This window comes from Narcine bancroftii, chromosome 1 (genome assembly GCF_036971445.1).
Source record: "Narcine bancroftii isolate sNarBan1 chromosome 1, sNarBan1.hap1, whole genome shotgun sequence".
NCBI classification, from domain to species: domain Eukaryota; kingdom Metazoa; phylum Chordata; class Chondrichthyes; order Torpediniformes; family Narcinidae; genus Narcine; species Narcine bancroftii.
Window position 1 is genome coordinate 199,246,850 of NC_091469.1, and position 18,418 is coordinate 199,265,267.

Genomic DNA, 18,418 nt, shown 5'->3' on the forward strand with positions numbered 1-18,418 from the left:
CTTTTAGGGAAGGTACAACCAACACAAAGAGGATGGGTTAAACCTGAACCCAAGGGGGTCCAATATCCTGGCGGGTAGGTTTCATACAGCAGTTTGGCAGAGTTTAATTCGGCAGGGGGGGAACCAGAGTGCTAGGGCTGAAGAAGGGGAAAACAGCAGTAAAGTGAAGATAGTGTGCAGCAGGAATGACAGGCAGGTGACGAGACAAAGTAGTAGCCAGAGGGATGACAGAGACACAATACATTCAAAAACTGGTCTAAATGTACACAGTTGTAGCTAAAGGATGGGTATCATCGGGAGCTGAATGTCCGAGGATACACGGTGTATCACAAGGATGTGCAAGGAGGAGGAGGGTACATCGTGGCTCTGCTGATAAGCAACAATATTAAAACATTGGAAAGAAGGAAATATGATCAAAAGAGGTTAAGAAATGGTAAAGGAAAAAGGACACTAATGGGAGTTACAGTATTTATAGGCCATAAACCGCAGCCAGGATGTGGATTACAAAATACGACTGGAAATAAAAAAGGTGCGTCTGAACAGCGTTATGATAATCATGGGGTTCTTTTAACATGAAAGTAGATTGGGTGAGTCAGGTTAGAATGGGTTATCAGGAGAGAGTTTGTGGAATGCCTATGGAGCAGCTTGTTGATGAGTCCACCAGGGGATAGGCTGTTCTGGATTGGATGCTATGTAATGAACCAAACGTGAATAGAGAGCTTAAGGTAAAGGCCCTTTCAGACTACAATATAAAATGAGGTTAACTGGGCAATTTGCATAGTTTTAGCAACCCAGTTACATGGTGATTTGAAAAGGTCAGAACTACAGAGGTGGTCAGGGTACCCAGTCAAACTTACCCAGGCGCCTTGGTCTGGCGGTTTGAAAAGGGAAATGGCTGACCCGGTTACTCTGGTGACATCAACGTTTGCAAGATTGCATCACAGGGAAACCCTTGGCTGAGGTGCCGCTGCCGTGATTTTGGCAGGGGGCGGTTGGAGAGAAGAGAGAGAGGTTGCTGCTGTGGGGGGGGGGAGTAGAGAGAGTGAGGGGTGTGGGTTACGATTGGGGGAAGATAGGTTGCCGCCGGGATCAGGGGGAGAGTTGGCGGGCTGTGATGTGCCGCTGCTGCGAATGCCGCTCTGGTTCACAGCAACGCCTCAGTGCTGGAGTATGGGAGCAAAGGCCATCTTCCTTACCCATAATCCCCCACACCACTGAAACCACTCTGCTGCTGGCAGAGCAGTTCCAGCAGCATAGAGGATTATGGGTAAGGAAGATGGCCATTTCCCCCACACTCCCACATTGAGCTGTTGCCGCAAACTGGAGTGGCACGTTGTGGCAGCATCCACCCCCCCTCCTTTTGTAACAGCAGCACGTCGCAGGGTGGGGGGGGGGGGGCAGCTAACAGGGGTTGGCAACTGATGGTCGGGATGGAAACTGATGGGGGAGGAGGGTTACTGATGGCTGACAGATCCCATGAGTGCATGATGCAACATTCATCGCCTTATCAAGATGGCGGGATCCCCTTTAAATCATCGCATTGGCAAATTGTGAATGGAAAAATGGGACAATTGTGAGTGACGAGGGAAGTTAAAACCATAGTGAAAGAGAGGGCAGACAAGGAAGCAAAATTAAGTGGGTAGATAGAGAACTGGGAAACTTTTTAAAACTTGGAGAAGTCAACTCAGAAGGAAAAGATGAATTATGAAAGGAAGTTAGTAAACAATATCAAAGAGGATACTGAAAGCTTTTTTAAATATATGAAAAATAAAAGTGTGACCAAGTAGACACAGGACTAATAGAAAATGATGCTGGAGAAATTGTAATGGGAGACAAGGAGATGGAAGAGGAACTGAATCAATATTTTGAATCAGTCCCCAACTGTGGAAGACATTAGTTGCTTGTGAAGCTAAATGGTCTAAGGGTAGATAAGTCTCCTGGGCCAGATGGAATGCACCCTTGGGTTCTGAAGGAGGGAGCTGTAGAGATTGTGGATGCATTGGTAATGATCTTCCAGGAATCAATGGAGTCTGGCATGGTTCTGGTGGACTGGAGGATCACAAATGTCAGTCCACTGTTTAAGAAGGGAGTGAAGCAGCAGAAAGGAAATTATAGATCTATTAGTTTGAAGTCAGTGGAGTCGATTGTCCAGGATGAGATTAGGGAATACCTGGAGGTGCATGAAAAGATGGGCCCAAGTCAGCATGGTTTCCTTAAAGGAAAATCATGCCTGACAAACCTATTGCAATTTTTTGAAGAGATCACAAGTAGGATGGAGAGGGGAGATGCAGTGGATCTTGTGTATTTGGACTTTCAATAGGCCTTTGACAAGGTGCCACACACAAGGCTGCTGAACAAGGGAATTATAGGAAGGATACTCGCATGGCCAGAGCATTGGCTGGTTGGCCAGAAGCACAGAGTACGGATAAAGGGATCCTATTCTACTTGGATACTGGTTACCAGTGGTGTTCCACAGGAGTCGGTGTTGGTTTACTTGTATATAAATGATTTGGTTGAAGGAATAGATGGCTTTGTGGATAAATTTGCAGATGATACTAAAATAGGTGGTAGGGGAGGTGATGCTGGGGATACTGAAAAGTTGCAGAGACTTGGATAGATTCAGAGAATGGGCAAAGAGGTGGAAGATGAAATACAATGTTTGAAAGTGTACGGTCATGCAATTTGGTAAAAGAAATAGATGGGCAGATATTATTTAGATGGGGAGAAAATTCAAAATTCTGAGGGGCAAAGGGACTTGGGAGTCCTTATGCTGGACCTCCAGGCTGAGTCAGTGGTGAGGAAGGCAAATGCCATGTTGGCATTTACTTCCAGAGGGATAGCAGGGATGTAATACTGAAACTCTATAAAGTGAGAGCTCACTTGAGAAAAGACATGCTGGTATTGGAAAGGATTCAGTGAAGATTTACTTGAATGATACCAGGAATGAAAGGGTTAGCAGATGAACTCGGAGTACATAAGGATGAGGGGGTTGGGGGGGGGAGAAACCCTCGTAGAGGTATTTCAAATGCTGAAAAGCCAGGACAGAGTAGCTGTGGCAAGAATATTCCCTATAGTAGGGGATTCTTGGACAAGAGGGCATAATTTTAGGATAAAAGGGTGTCAATTTAAAACAGAGATGCAAAAAAATTTCTTTAGTCAGAGTCGTGAGTCTATAGAATTTGTTGCCACATGCAGCTGTGGAAGTGAGGTTGTTGAGTGTATTTAAGGCAGAGATTCATAGGTATTTGATTAATCAGGGCATCAAGGGTTACAGGGAGAAAGCCAGGGAGTGGGGCTGAGTGGACCCACTTCTGCACTGATATTTTGTGATCTTGTGATTTATGAAATTGATTTTGTATTGCTTGAACAACCTAATCAATTGGATTAAAACCCCTCAGAATGATGACCAGTGAACTTGTTATATTCACTTAGGACAGCAATCATATCGATATTGATATGTGATATGTAAAAAAAAAATTGGATGTTTGGTTAACCATTTATTTATGGAACCTAAAGTCCATTGCAACTTTAATGAGAATTATTAAATTCCAATTCCATTTTAAAACTAATCCACTTGTTGTTATCAAATTTTTAATTAGCTTCTCATTGTCAAAAGATGATGCCCCTTCACTGTTTAACAGCACATTTTTCTCTATCTGTACTTTGTCTCTGTAACATTGCACCCTGCACTCTTTATTATTGCACTACCTCCTGTTCTTAAGTACACGTTGCTTTGCCTGGGTAGCATGCAAAATAATGCTTATCAGTGTACGTGTGGCACTAAATAATTCTTAATAACTTGACCTTTTTGCCATACTGGTCCTAATTAACAACTACTTCTTAGTGTATCTGGCAAACAGATTTATAGTTGGAAAAACCAGATAAAAGAAGCAGGTGTGTTATTGGGGATCAGTGGAAGGGAGGGGAGGAGAGCAACAAGTTCTCTTTCTTCAACCTACCATATATATTGGATGCAAGTGTCATTACCAAGTACTGTACTTATGACCCATCCCTCATTACCCTTCAAATGGGTAGGTTGCTGCATTATTGAGTCATTTAAGAGTCCAAAACACTGAAATGGGCCTGGAGTCGTGTACAGGTCAGACCAGGAATAAAGATTGTAGATGTCCTCCAGGAAGGATTCTAGTAAAAGAGTTGGGTTTGGATAGCATCCTGTTAGTTTTGTAGTCACCATTATTAATACCAAGCTTTTAAACACCCAAATGCATTTAACCAATTAAATTTCCCAACTGTTACGGTGTGGCAGGACCTTGTATATTCCACTCCCTGGATTAGCAGGGATTTGACATATCCACTTCAACACTTTTTCTATCTGTAGGGGTTGGGGATGGTGGGAGGTGGTGGTGGGGGGGGGGGGGGGTGTGGAGAGGGTGAAAATTGAATATTATTTAGTATCTATTATGTAATGTTATAGCAAGTTAATTTGATATGTATGAAAGATACTAATAAATAAGATCTTCAAAGAAAAACAAAGGGCAAAGTAGGACTAATCAAAATAGGTCATACTCGTTAAATGGTAGACAACTGAGGAGTGCAGTGGAAGAAGGGGATTTAGGAGTCATGGTACATAATTCCCTGAAAGTTGAATCACATGTAGATAGTGTGGTGAAGAAGGCATTTAGTATGTTGGCTTTCATAAATCAGAGTATTGAATACAAGAGTTGGGATGTTATGTTGAAATTGTATAAGGAATTGCTGAAGCCAAATTTGGAATACCGTGTGCAGTTTTGGTCGCCGAATTACAGGAGGGATATAAACAGTGAAGAGAGAGTGCAGAGGAGGTTTACGAGAATGTTGCTGGGGTTTCAGTGTTTGAGTTACAGGGAACGGTTGAGCAGGCTGGGACTTTATTCCCTGGAGTGTAGAAGGTTGAGGGATGATTTTATATTCAAAATTGTAAGGGGGATGAATAGAGTCAATGTGGATAGGCTTTTTCCACTGAGAGTGAGAGCGATTCAAAGAAGAGGGCATGGATTGTGAGTAAAAGGGGAAAAGTTTAAGGGAAACACGAGGGGGAAATTCTTCACGCAGAGGGTGGTGGGGGGTGTGGAATGAACTTCCAGCAATGGTGGTAGAAACGAGATCGATGTTAATATTCAAGGAAAGGTTGGATAGGGAGAGGTGCAGAGGGTTATGGGCCAAATGCGAGTCAGTGGGACCAGGTTGGAGAAGACATTCGGCACGGACTAGAAGGGCTGAACTGGCCTGTTTCTGTGCTGTAAATGGTTATATGGTTATAAACACCATTCATCTGGGCCAAACGGCTCATTTCTATGCTACAGACTCTGTGGAATAACTAAAACCTGCTCATGATTTACTGCAAGCACAAATACACTTGAGTGCCATGGTGGAGCCTTGAGTGAAGCTGCTGCGCTCTGGATGCAGTAGCCAGGGTTCAATTTCAACCTCCGCAGCTGTATGGAGTTTGCACATTTCCTCTGGGACTGCTCAGGTTTCCTCCAGGTGCTAAGATTTCCTCCCACATCCCAAAGTGGTGAGGGCTGTAAAATGCCATGAGCATGTCAGTGGGTGACAAAATCCGGACAGAGTTGAGGGGAGTGCAGGGAGGGTGTAAGAGCAGTGTGTAAGGGAATTTGATGATCAGGACAGAATTTGATACAAGCAATGAAGGCCAATTCAATCCAATCATCAAATGAAAACTGGGGATAAATGTAACATGGAAAAATAAACCAAAGGGCCTTGAAGAAGAGGACAGGAGAGACAGAAGAGCTGGATTGCTCTTGCACAAAGTGACCATGGTTGTAAATGGGCTGAGACGCCTCTTCTCATGATATTATGTTTACAGGGCCTTGTGAGAATGCTTGATCACTGCAACTATCAGGCCTGTTATTGCAGCACCATGCTACATTTGAAATACAATGTTCAGTCAACATTGCACTCCTTCCTCCGAATCTGTATCAAGTTGCCATCCCCATGTGATCTTTTGGCAAGGTGGAAGTGAAGAGAGCTAGTTTAGCTGTTTTTGGACAGGAAGAGAGAGCACCCCTGGGTGGGTGCAGGCACAAAGCAAGGATTGAAACATTTTTGTCAGGTTGGCCAGTACAATCTTGTCAGTCACGACCTCATAACCAGCCCCATGGAATAAAGTTCCCTTCATTCATTTAATGTTTGTGTTAACATTTCCAAAATGAGCAATACTTCCTCAATGACTGGCAAGCAAAGCATTAGAAATGTTATGGATCGGCTGGAAAAATGCATCAAATGCTTCCATCGAAGTAAAAAGGACAAAATAACTAGACACATACACTAAAGTGCTGTGTCCAGATACATGGCACCACTTAATGCATTGATCACAATTAACAGGTATTTGAAAAACTGTGGTCCCTGTTAATTATTCGCCATAATCTTTTGTTTGAGTCATGATGTTGTTTGCCTACAAACTGAAGCTGTTGTGATGTGTTACTTCAGATTTCCTCAGGTGTTATGCAGTAGAGTTGTGCTAGTATATTCATAAGAAGAACAATGTATTTTGGAGAATTCTGCATGCAAAATAGCAGGTTTAATTAGATAGAGGGATGCATAAATAATCACTCACAGATTTTGTACTCACGTTTCGTCATTGTCATTTTGTGTAAATTTCCAGGTTTATGTTTCATTTATTTTGTGCATCTCCCTTTCATTTATCACAATACTTTGCTCTGATTTAAACACCTCTGACCAATCTTTTGTCACCTGCCCCCCTTTTCCCCCTTCTGTGGTTATGTTTGAATGGCATCAGTGTGAAATACTCTAGAATGACCATTCTCAAAGGGCCACAACACATTTAAGAGGGGCCATTGATTGAAATCACGCAATATTTTTGTGTTTAGCAGAGAAATATGGAAGAAGCCAACTAAACAACCGCTTCACAATGATAAGGGCCATAAATTTTGAGTAGAGTCCTGGGGGGGGGTTGGGGGGCAGAGCCAAAAAATTGTTGAGAATGACTACTCTAGAATACCGTCAGTTAGTTACACCATTAGGTGTGTATAATAGAGGTGGGAGTGGGGTACTCACCTCCCAGAACCCCAACTCACTATACTGCACTCTGAAGATCTGCGTAAAAATAAATCCAAAATTAAACATAAAGGTGGAGATTTGTTCTTGGTTCCTTAGTGCTTAATAGAATTGCAGGGTACAGGAACAGCCCTTCAGCGCACCTTACCAACACCAATCTTATTTTGCCCATCTGCACTGCTCTGATTTACCTGCAAGAGGACCATACAGCACAGAAAACAGGCCATTTGGCCATTCTAGTTTGTGCTGACCATTGTTCAGCTAGTCCCAATAACCTGCTCCCATTCCATAATCCCCCAGACCTCTCCCATCCATGTATCTATCCAATTTATTCTTAAAACTCAAGGTAGAGTCCGCACCCACCACATCAGATGGCAGCTCATTCCACACTCCCACCACTCTTTGAGTGAAGTTGTTCTTCCTAATGTTCCTCTTAAACCCTTCCCCTTTCACTCTAAAGCCACATCCTCTCATATTTATCTCTCCTAATCTCAGTGGAAAGAGTCTGCTCACATTTACCTATACCCTTCATCATTTTGTAAACCTCTATCAAATCTCCCCTTATTCTTTTTTGCTCCAAGGAATAAAGTCCTAACCTAGTTAATCTTTTCCTGTAACTCAACTCCTGAAGATCCAGCAACATCCAATAAATCTTCTTTGCACGCTTTCAGTCTTATTGATATCTTTCCTGCAGTTAGGCAACCAAAACTGGGCACAATATTCCAAATTTAGCCTCACCAATGTCTTGTATAACTTCAAAATAACATCCAAACTCCTGTACTCAATATTTTGATTTATAAAGGCCAAGATACCAAAAGCTTTCTTTACAACCCGGTCAACTTGTGACGCCACCTTCAGGGAACAATGTTCCTGTATCCCCAGGTCTCCCTGCTCCTCCACACTCCTCAGTGCCTTACCATTTACACTGTACGTCCTTCTGTGATTTGCTCTTCCAAAATGCAACACCTCACACTTGTCTACATTAAACTCCATCTGCCATTTACTGGCCAATTCTCCCGGATGGTCAAGATCCCTCCACAAGCTTTGAAAATCTTCCTCACTGTCTACTACACCTCCCATCTTTGTCTCATCAGCAAACTTTCTGATCCGATTTACCACCTTATTATCCAGATCATTGATAGAGACAACAAACAACAATGGTCCTAACACAGAGCCCTGAGGCACACCTCTCCCACACAGCCAATTTCAAATCTAGTTTACAACTCATCTATGTATATCTAGTGCCTTAACCTTCTGAACTAACCTCCCATGTGGGACCTTGTCAAAGGTCCATGTAGTCAACATCCATATCTATCTTCTTGGTAACTTCCTCAAAAAATTCTACAAGAATTGTTAAACACAACCTACCATGCACAAAGCCATGCTGGCTGAGAAAATACCTATATATTCTCTCAGAATTCTTTCCAATAATTTACCTACTACTGACATCAGGCTCACTGGTCCATAGTTACCTTGTTTACTTTTGGAGCCTTTCTTAAACAGCGGGGCAACATGAGCTACTCTCCAATCCTCCTGCACCTTTCCTGTGGCTAAGGACATTTTGAATATATCTCTCAGGGCCCCTGCAATTTCAAAACTCGTCTCCCTCAAGGTCCGAGGGAATATCACCTCAGGCCAAGGGATTTGTCTACCTTTATTTGCTGTAAGGCAGCGATCATCTCTTCCTCCTTAATCTCCAAATGTTTCATGGCATTTCTATTTGTTTTCCTTCCATTTACATGCACTATGCCAGTCCATGCAGAGATGACCACTCTGATCTTCCAGGGGATTAATTTTATTCCTTAATGTTCTTTTAAAGTAGAAACCCTTTGGATTTACCTTCACATTATCTGCCAAAGTAATCTCATGTCTTCTTTTTGCCTACCTGATTTCCTTCTTTTGTATTCTTTTACATTTTATACCCTGTGTTCCTCATTTGTTGCCTATACCAGTTATGCACTTCTCTCTTCTTAATCAGATCACCGATATCCTTTGAAAACCAAGGTTCCCTATGCCTGTTAATTTTGCCTTTAATTTTGGTAGGAACATACAAACTTTGCACCCTCAAAATCTCACCTTTGAATGCCTTCCACTTGCCGGACCCATCCTTGCCAAAAAAAAGCTTATTCCAATTGACTCTTCCAAGATCCTTTCTCATTTCCACAAAGTTAGCCTTTCTCCAATTTAAAATCTCAATTCAAAGACTAGATCTATCCTTATCCATAATTAATTTGAAACTAATGACATTATGGTCACTGAAGCCAAGATGCTCACCTACACAGACTTCTGTCACCTGACCTGCCGGGTACCCTAATAGATTCTCTCTCATTGGTACATCTACATATTGATTTAGAAAATGTTCTTGTACATATTTGCTAAACTCGAAGCCATCCAGCCCTCTTACAGTATGGGAGCCCTATTCAGTATGCGGAAAGTTAAAATCTCCTACTACTACAACTTTCTGTTTCTTACAATGGTCTGCAATCACCCAACAGATTTGAACCTTCAATTCTCTTGGACTATTGGGTGGTCTATAATAGTACTTACACCTTTCCCATTCCTTAGCTTCAACCATATGCCCTCAATAGGCAATTCCACAGTGCTGTCCTGTTTAAGCACAGAACTAGCAGTCCCAATCTTCCTCCTTTCATCCCTCCCCCTCTGAAACATTGGAACCCCAGAACACTGAGCTATCAGTCGTGTCCCTCCGACAACCATGTCTCACTAATATCAATAATGTCATAATCGCACATGCAAATCCACACCCTCGGATCATCTGCCTTACTGACAATACTCCTCGCATTGAAATAGATACATCTGAGCTCATTTCTCTCCTTGAAACCTTGCCTGTTTAAGTCTGAGGCTAAATGCCTCTTAACAACTGATTATATTTGATTCCACCACCAATGAATTCCAGGGCAGCTGAATGCTAAGCTTTTTTTTTTAAAAAAAACATTGTTGCTGTGCTTTTTTGAAAATTTAATTACTTTATTTTTCCAACTGAAACGTTTGTAATTCACAGTCTTCTGTCAAAATGGATATTTCAACAGGTTGACCATCACTTCAAATAAAGCAAAAGTTTGTGTGTACAGTGGACACAAGTCAGTGTTATTCACCTCAACTTCTGTTAACTAACTATACCCTGCAGAGAACAAATCTCCCAAAGACCTGAGCACCTCAGTTCAGTCCGCTGCAATAGTGGGTATCTTCAGTGACCACCCATTTCAATTCCCTGCCCCTTTCCCTTGCTGACATGTCTGTCCATGGTTTCAAGCAATGTGAGACTGAGACCACCCGCAATTTAGAGGAACACCACCACATATTCCATCTGGCGCTCTCCAACAGGATGGCATTAACATCAACTGTTAGCTCCCTCGCCCAAATCCATCTCTCCCTTCTCCTTATTTTTCCTTCCTTTCCCTCCATCTCCTTTCCTCTGGATTCACAGAGCCAGCCCATTCCCCGACCAATTCTCACTTTTCCTCCTATTTGCTTGTGTTCCTCTCCCTGCCCTTTCTATCCTTTTCCCCAACCCTTTTATTCAGGCACCTACCATGGAAAAGGGATAGGTCTGTCCCACTGACACAAGGAAAAGATGGTAGGAAAAGGGAACTATGGCTGAAGAAACAGGTGAGGCAACTAGTCGAGAGGAAAAAAGGAAGCACATGTTAGATATGGGAAGCAGGAAACAGGAAGGGTTCATGAGAAATATATGGTTGCCAGGAAGGAGCTTAAGAAAGGACTTAGGAGAGCTCGAAGGGGGCATGAGAGGGCCTTGACATGCAGGATTAAGAAGAACCCGAAGATGTTCTATGCATATGTGAAGAGCAGAAGGATGACAAGAATGCAGGTGGGGGGGCGCTAAAGGATAAAGGAGGCATCATGCCTGGAGGCGGAGGAGGTTGGGGAGGTCCTAAATGAATACTTTGCTTCAGTATTTACAAGAAAAAAAGACTTGATCAGGGTGAGGTCGGAATAGAACAGGCTTGTGTTGGACGATGTGGAGATTAAGGAAGTGTTGGATCTTCTTAAAAAGATCAAGATAAGGCATTTGACAAGGTCCTCCATAAGAAGTTCATCCAGAAAGTTATGAGGCACGGGATCACTGGAACCTTGGCTGTGTGGATTTTAAAAATTGGCTTAAAGGAAGAAAGCAGAGAGTAGTCGTGGATGGAAAGTAGTCTGCCTGGAGGTCGGTGACAGTGGAGGCCCGAAAGGGTGTTTTGGGCCCTCTGCTCTTTCTGATTTTTATAAATGACCTGGATGAAGAGGCGGAAGGATGGGTCAGTAAGTTTGCAGATAACACGATGTTGGAGGAGTTATGGATGGAGCTGAAGGTTGTTGTAGGTTACAAGAGGATATAGACAAGATGCAGATTTGGGCAAAAATGTGGCAGATGGAGTTCAATCCGGGTAAGTGTGAGGTGATGCATTTTGGAAGGACAAACCAGAAGGCTGAGTTGGTTACTTGAGAGTGTAAATCAACAGAGGGACCCTGGGGTTCAAATCCAAACATCCCTCAAGGTTGCCACACAGATTGATAGGATAGTTAAGAAGGCCTATGGGATGCTGGGTTTCATTAAAAGGGAGATCAAGTTCAGGAGTAGAGAAGTCTAATATGGATAAGTCAGAATGGGAGAAATCTAAGCTTAAATGGGAAAATGAATTAACTTTTGTTTTTTCTGAAGACTATTGGAGGGATATGTGTTATGACAGTGTTACTAGATTGATGAATGCACGATATGGAATGGTTAATTATAATTTTTTGCATCAGTTATATTTAACTCCTGAGAAATTGAAAAAATATGGCTTTAGTAATTCAGATTTCTGTTTTAGATGTGGTGTATGTGTTGGAACTTTTTTACATGCTGTTTGGTCCTGTATGTATGTACAACCATTTTGGGAAGAAATTAAGTTAATTTTGGAAAAATTGTATAAGTTTAAGTTACCATTAGATCCATCCATTTTTTTATTGGGTTATGTGATTCCTTTAAAGGGATTGGGGTTGGATAAATTCCAAATTGCATTTGTATATTTAGTGTTGTCCGTAGCTCGAAAATGTATAGCAAGTACATGGAAATATAATACAATGACTAATATAATGCGATGGCAAAATGAAATGAAAGCTTGTATTGTTATGGAAAAAATTACATATGTTTTGCATGATAATTATTCTATTTTTGTTAATAAACGGTCATTATATTTGGAATATATGCATTTAGATGTACTTTGATTTATTTTATTTTTTAGTTTTTCTTTATATATTTCTTTGGCTCTCCTTAAGAGAGCTGGCTGAAGGGGTGGAAGGGGGGATGGGGTTTCTTTTCTTTTCCTTTTTTAATTTTTTTAAATTCTTAATATTTTTTATTTATATACATATATAAATATAAATCTTGTTGTGGATTGTATTTTGTATGATTACGACTGATTTTTAAAATAAATAAAGTTTTTAAAAAAAGGAGCAGAGAGGTCATGTTGCAACTCTACAAATCTATGGTGAGACCACACTTAAAGTATTGTGTTCAGTTCTGATCACTTCATTATAGGAATGATGTGGAAGCTATGGAGAGGGTGCAGAAGGAGATTTACCAGGATGTTACCTGGATTGGAAAACAAGTCTTATGAGGCAAGGTTTGTAGAACTGGGACATTTCTCTTTGGAGCACAAAAGGATGAGAGGAGACTTGATAGAGGTCTACATGAGAGGCATTGCTATGGTGGACAGCCAGTACCTGTTTCCTAGGGCAGGAAAAGCAAAAAAACCAGAGGACATATATACTAAGTGAAGTGAGGGAAGTTTAGGGGAGACTTCAGGGATAAGTCTTTTTACGCAGAGAGTTGCGGGTGCCTGGAATGCCTTGCCAGGGATGGTGGAGGAGGCTGAAACATTAGGGGCATTTAAGAGACTCTTAGACAGGAACTTAGATGAAAGAAATATAAAGGGTTATGGGATAGGGAGGATTTAGTACTTTTTTTAAAGGAATATGGGTTTGCACAACATTGAGGGCTGAAGGGCCTGTACCATGCTGTAGTGTCCCATGTTACAGACTCAGGCCCAAAACATTGGTAATATATCTTTACCTTTTAAGGATGTTGTGCTCCGTTCCTCTAACACTTTTGGGCAACGTTGCTTTGTGTAATTAAAATTCCAGTTAATGAGACCAGCGTATCTAACCACGTCTGCCTGCTTTGTCAAAGGCCAGCTTAATTTCCTCGATGCTAAATCATTTTCCAAACTACAAACCAGCACTGCTAGTGTTTACACTAGACTTTACTACATCAAACACAGCATGAAATGCCTTTGGATTAGCTTAAATTAACTGTGCCTCAAGCCAATATTGGTTTTTCTTCCACAAGTCAGCATTTGTAAACAGGTTAGTTGTAAAGGGCCACTGGGTACTCTACTGCTTTAAACAGATCCATTCCAAAATCCAAACCAGAAAAAAACAGCTAATCCATAAGGAAGAAAATGCCTTTCTTTAACCTTTCTCCATGCTTTATGGCCAGGTATGGTCTTCCAATAGCCATCCCATTCACCTCTGGTGGCAACACAGTGAACTAGTTACTGAAGTAGCCAAAAGGTGTTGGGCCATTGATCCAAAGTCAGAAGATTAAATCCCACAAGGGTAGTGGGGAAATTCAAGTAATTAACCATTTTTTAAAAATAAAAACTTTTGGAAACATTAACTATCCTAAATCAATGAATTTTAACATTCATGGAAGGGCACCTTCCAGCAATTCAATATACCACCAATTTGGATTTCCCAGTTATAGAACTGTACAGCATGGAAACAGGCCCTTCAGCCCAATTTTCCCATGCTGACCAAAATGTTCTACCCACATCAGTGCTATTTGGCTGATACCCTCTAAATATATCTGCGCAAATATTTCTTAAACATTGCAATTGTACCCTGGCTCCTCCGGCAGCTTGGTCCATGCACCCACCAGCCTTTGTGTAAAAATGAGTCACCCCTCAGGTACATATTAAATCTCTCCCCTCCCCCCATCCTCACCTTAAACCCATATCCTCTGGTTCATTTATGTGGCTGCCTCTCCACTTGCTTCCAAAATAGACATGGACAATACTGTCATCGCGCCAGGATACTCACATCCCGTGAATGAAAAAATCAAAGATATAAATGCAGCGCTTTCTTCCCATTTTCCTTGTAAGTTACAAGACAATAAGCAGATGGACCCTTCTTGCTCATCTTTAAATAACAGAAACTTTAGAAGATGGTAGCTTAAAAAAAATAGAGATTATGGTCACAGCCCAATCCAAACAATTGTGATATTGTTTGGACTTGCTTCATTCACATGCAGTTGGGGGAATTGAACAAGATACATCATGAATACAGCTCATTGTTATACACTGGAAAAGCCACTTATTAAGAATAAAATTTTGATTTTGATTTAATTTGGAAATCCTCATTCATGAAATGAGAATGGCAGATCCTGATAAATGCATATGAGCTCAGTGTTTGGGATGCATCTCCTCTAACCCAGTTTACAATGCCAGAATTCATAGCCTGGTCATGTGAGTGGATAGAACGAGAGAGGCAACAAAACATAAAAGGAATGGACAGAAAGCAAGAGAAAAGGGGTATAAAAGAAGGAAGAGAGAGAGAAAGGAATAGGACATAAAGATAGACGTGTTACTCCTGTAACATCTTTCACAAGTCGGGGTCATTTACAACTTCAATGAATGAATGGTCTATTTTATTGTCATATACACAAGTGCAATATGCAGAAACAATGAAATTCTTACTCGCTGGAGCTTCCCAGGTACATAATGTAGACTACCAGCAAGTTTCATTAACATGCAAGAGAAATATATTAAAAAAGAACAGCAATAAATATTCAAAGTTGAAATACGTTAAGTGTAGTCCCTGTTGTCATGCCTCCACACACCATGAACAGATGAGAAACAACAAAGGTTGGACAAAACTATAGCAAACCGAAGCTTCTGTTGTTGGAACAAATTCGATCTACCAACAGTACAGCTCTCAGGTCCTGTGAGCTGATCATTCAGAGGTCGGTATTTTTCTTCAACTTATTTTTGAAAAAACACAGAAGAGGAAGATATTACATGTGGTAGGAGTGATACATCCAGTAGGTTCATGCCTTGCTTAATTCTCTGATACACAAAAGAAGTGATAATTTGAGGCCATGAATCAAAGACAATTTCTGCCTGTTCACACTGAAAGAAGCACCAAGTCCCTGCAATACTTAAAAGAGGTATAGGAGATTATGTGGGGCATAGATAGGGTGCACCTTTTTCCCAGGGTGACAAAGCAGAGGACATCTGTCTGAGGTGAGCAGAGAAAACTTGAGGGGAGAGACAAGTTTTTTTTATAACCAAGGATTGTACGTGCCTGGAATGCATTATTGTGGGTGGTGGTGAAGGCTGGAGTAATAGGGACTCTTACATAGGGACTCTTAGATAGGGACATGAATTTTTTAAAAAAGAGGTTATAGCTGCATGGTAGAGAATGTTTAGATTGGGGTGTAATAGCTTTATATAGGTTGCCACAACATTGTGGGCTGAAGGGCCTATTCTCTGCTGTCATGTTTTATCCTTGTAGGGAAAAAGAAAGTAGTTAGTTGTAAATTTCCTACTCACTACTGCATGGAATTCCAATCAAAATGTACCATTTCTTAGACTGCTGAGTTGAAGTGAATTAAGACCACCCTGTGTCACAAGATCTCTATGGCCCAATCAGCTTCCTGCTGATCTGAGCTTTCAACTCCAACTACCTGACTCCAATTGCCAGGTGCAGCCTTCAGATAAAATCCCAGGTGAAGTCTGCAGCATCCTAATAGATGTCAAGTTTATGTTTACTGACACACATGCCGAGGTACTGTGAGAAGATTTGTTTTGGATCCTATTCAGCAAGTCTAGCCCATACACAAGATGAGCAGAAGAAAACAGAGGTGAGGGAATAGTGTTGCACTGAAAGATCAGTTCAAACAGCAAAAGGAAAACAATTTTTCCCCATGAGTGTGGGGCTCATTCAGGAGTCTGATAGGAGCTGATGGGTGACTTTACATTCTTGAATCTTCTTCACAGCAGCAGGAGAGAAAAGAGAGTGTGGCCAGGTGGGGTGAGTCTTTTAATACATTGGCTACTTTTATGTCAAAGCAGGAAGTGCATGTGGAATCAATGGAGGGAAGTTCGGTTTGTGTGATGGTTTGAAATGTGTGCATAATTCTCTGCAGTCTTCAGCAACTCCCTGATCAAACAGTGATGCATCGCAACAGAATACCTGCTTTTGTTGGAGCATCTGTAGGAAGTTGTTGTGGGACACTGGGACCAGAAGCAATAAATAAAGAACCAGGAGCATCCACCACAAATGTAGATGCAACTAAAACCCTGATCCATATCTTTGTCATCTTCAGGCCAGATTATTCCCTCAGCTGACCTCTCTCATTCTGGGATCTATAAAAGCCAAAGCCATCCAAAGCTCTGCTGTTGTATGCTATCTTGCATTATGGTCCCATTTTCCCAGTTCCTGTTGATACATTAGGGCCTAGATCAGCAAACATTTCAGCATTAATTTCAAGCCTGTGCCGCCCAATTTACACCCAATTAACCTACACCTCCGGTAGTACTTTTTAAACTGTGGGAGGAAACTGGAGCCCCCAGAGAAAAGCCACAGACACCGGGAGAACATACAAACTCCTTAAGGAATGCACGGGATTCGAACCCTGGTCACAATCTCTGGTGCTGTAAAGGCAACTGTGCCGCCCCTTGTTTTCAAATTCCCTCCATAATTTCAGCATCCCTCCCTATCTCAGTTTAAAAACCCATCAGCCCTAAAAATTGCCGAGAAATCCAGTCTCCTAATTCAGGCTCATGAGCATTCCCAGTGGTCATGCCCTCAAATGCCAAGCACCAAGGCTCTTGAATGTCTTCCATAAATCTGACTGCCTCTGTATATCTCCCCCACTTGCTTCTTAAAACATTTTTACTTGATCCAACTTCTGCACTGATTTTTCCCTGTGGAACAATGCCAAATTTGTTTGGTAACAAGTCCATGGAATATGTTTGATACCTCAAGGGCATCATATAAATGGAAGTTGCTTTCATTGCCTGAAAAAAGGAAGTAACAGCAGGGAATACCTCCAAAGGGCAAGACAAATTAAATAAACATGCAGTCCTCTTAGATTGAAGGCAGTGTTCCACAGGATGAGAAGTTGCAACACAAATGGGAAATTATGTTGCAAGATTGGCAGAGATTTGGGGAAATTAACTGAATAAATATGTGGGCTTCAAGACTGGAAGTGGACGAGCAACGGAGAAGTAGGCAGCACATCGGCATAGAAACACAAACTGACAAGTGCGCAAAGTTTGGGAAACTTTAAAGTGCTGACTTTTGCAATCAAGCAAATGTGCAGAAATGTTTTACGATGTAAAGTGACTTGAAAGGGGAAGGCCAGGGCAGCAGCAAATAAATAAAGCTGGCTAATGCCAGGGGAAAAGTTGCTGATGTATGCCATCAGGAGGAATTAGATCACCTGAGGCAAATGTGAAGAGGCAGCAAGTTGTGAAAATGGATTACATTTCAGTCGTGAATAAATAGGTTAATTGAAAATGAAAGATCGAGGAAAGACTTGCATGAATAACACCTGTCACCATCTCAACAAGTGTTTTATAGTCAATTACATTTATATTTGCAGTTATGCTTTAGGCAAAGTTCTGTAAGAAGACAGTGATTTACACAAAAATGCTGGAGGAACTTAGCAAAGATAAAGATACAAAACCAACATTTTGGGCCTGAGCCCCTTCCTCAAAGGCCAAACAGGCACTTGAATAAAGGATGGATCAAAAGATTTTAAACCTGCTGAGGGCAGATCATTGCTGTTTAAGACTGGTGATCCTGATTTCTGCAGGAAGTCCAGGTACAGCCTACAGAAGGCTACTTCAGCACGAAAAAACAATTCCAAGGGAAGCTAGAGACAGAGCCAGATGTTTGCAAGTCATAGCAGGACTTGCAGCCCATTACATTCTACAAGGCAAAGCCAAACATCATAAATAGCTGTGATGCTTCTCTACCCGATGAGCTGAGCATCTTTTATGCTCACTTTGAAATGGTCAATACCAATGAGAATCCCTGCAGAAGTTGTCAACCCTGTGATACCTGTATATCTGAGGAAAATGTCAGAACATTCTTTAAGAGGGTGAACCCTCACAAGGTGCCAGGCCCTGATGGAATACCTGGCAGGGTCCTGAAAATCTGTGCCAACCAACTAGCTAGAGCGTTCATGGTCATTTTCAATCCATCATTACTGCAGTCGCAGGTTCCCACCTGCTTCAAAAGGACATCAATCATATTGGTGCTCCGGAAGAAGAGTGTGCTGCCTCATGACGATCACCCAGTAGTA

General features: G+C 41.6%; 1 protein-coding gene across 4 annotated transcripts in view; it reads right to left on the bottom strand.

Moving 5' to 3' along the window:
- LOC138737239 (ras-specific guanine nucleotide-releasing factor RalGPS1-like) overlaps window positions 1–18,418 on the bottom strand; it is a 647,381-nt gene that overhangs the window by 393,065 nt on the left and 235,898 nt on the right. For 2 of the 4 annotated variants that reach the window (XM_069887982.1, XM_069887962.1), the window contains exon 9: window positions 7,039–7,077. The exons of the other annotated variants lie outside the window; for them this stretch is intronic. In XM_069887982.1, the coding sequence (XP_069744083.1) occupies window positions 7,039–7,077 (39 nt within the window). The remainder of the gene's footprint in view (window positions 1–7,038; window positions 7,078–18,418) is intronic. 4 annotated transcript variants of the gene reach the window in all.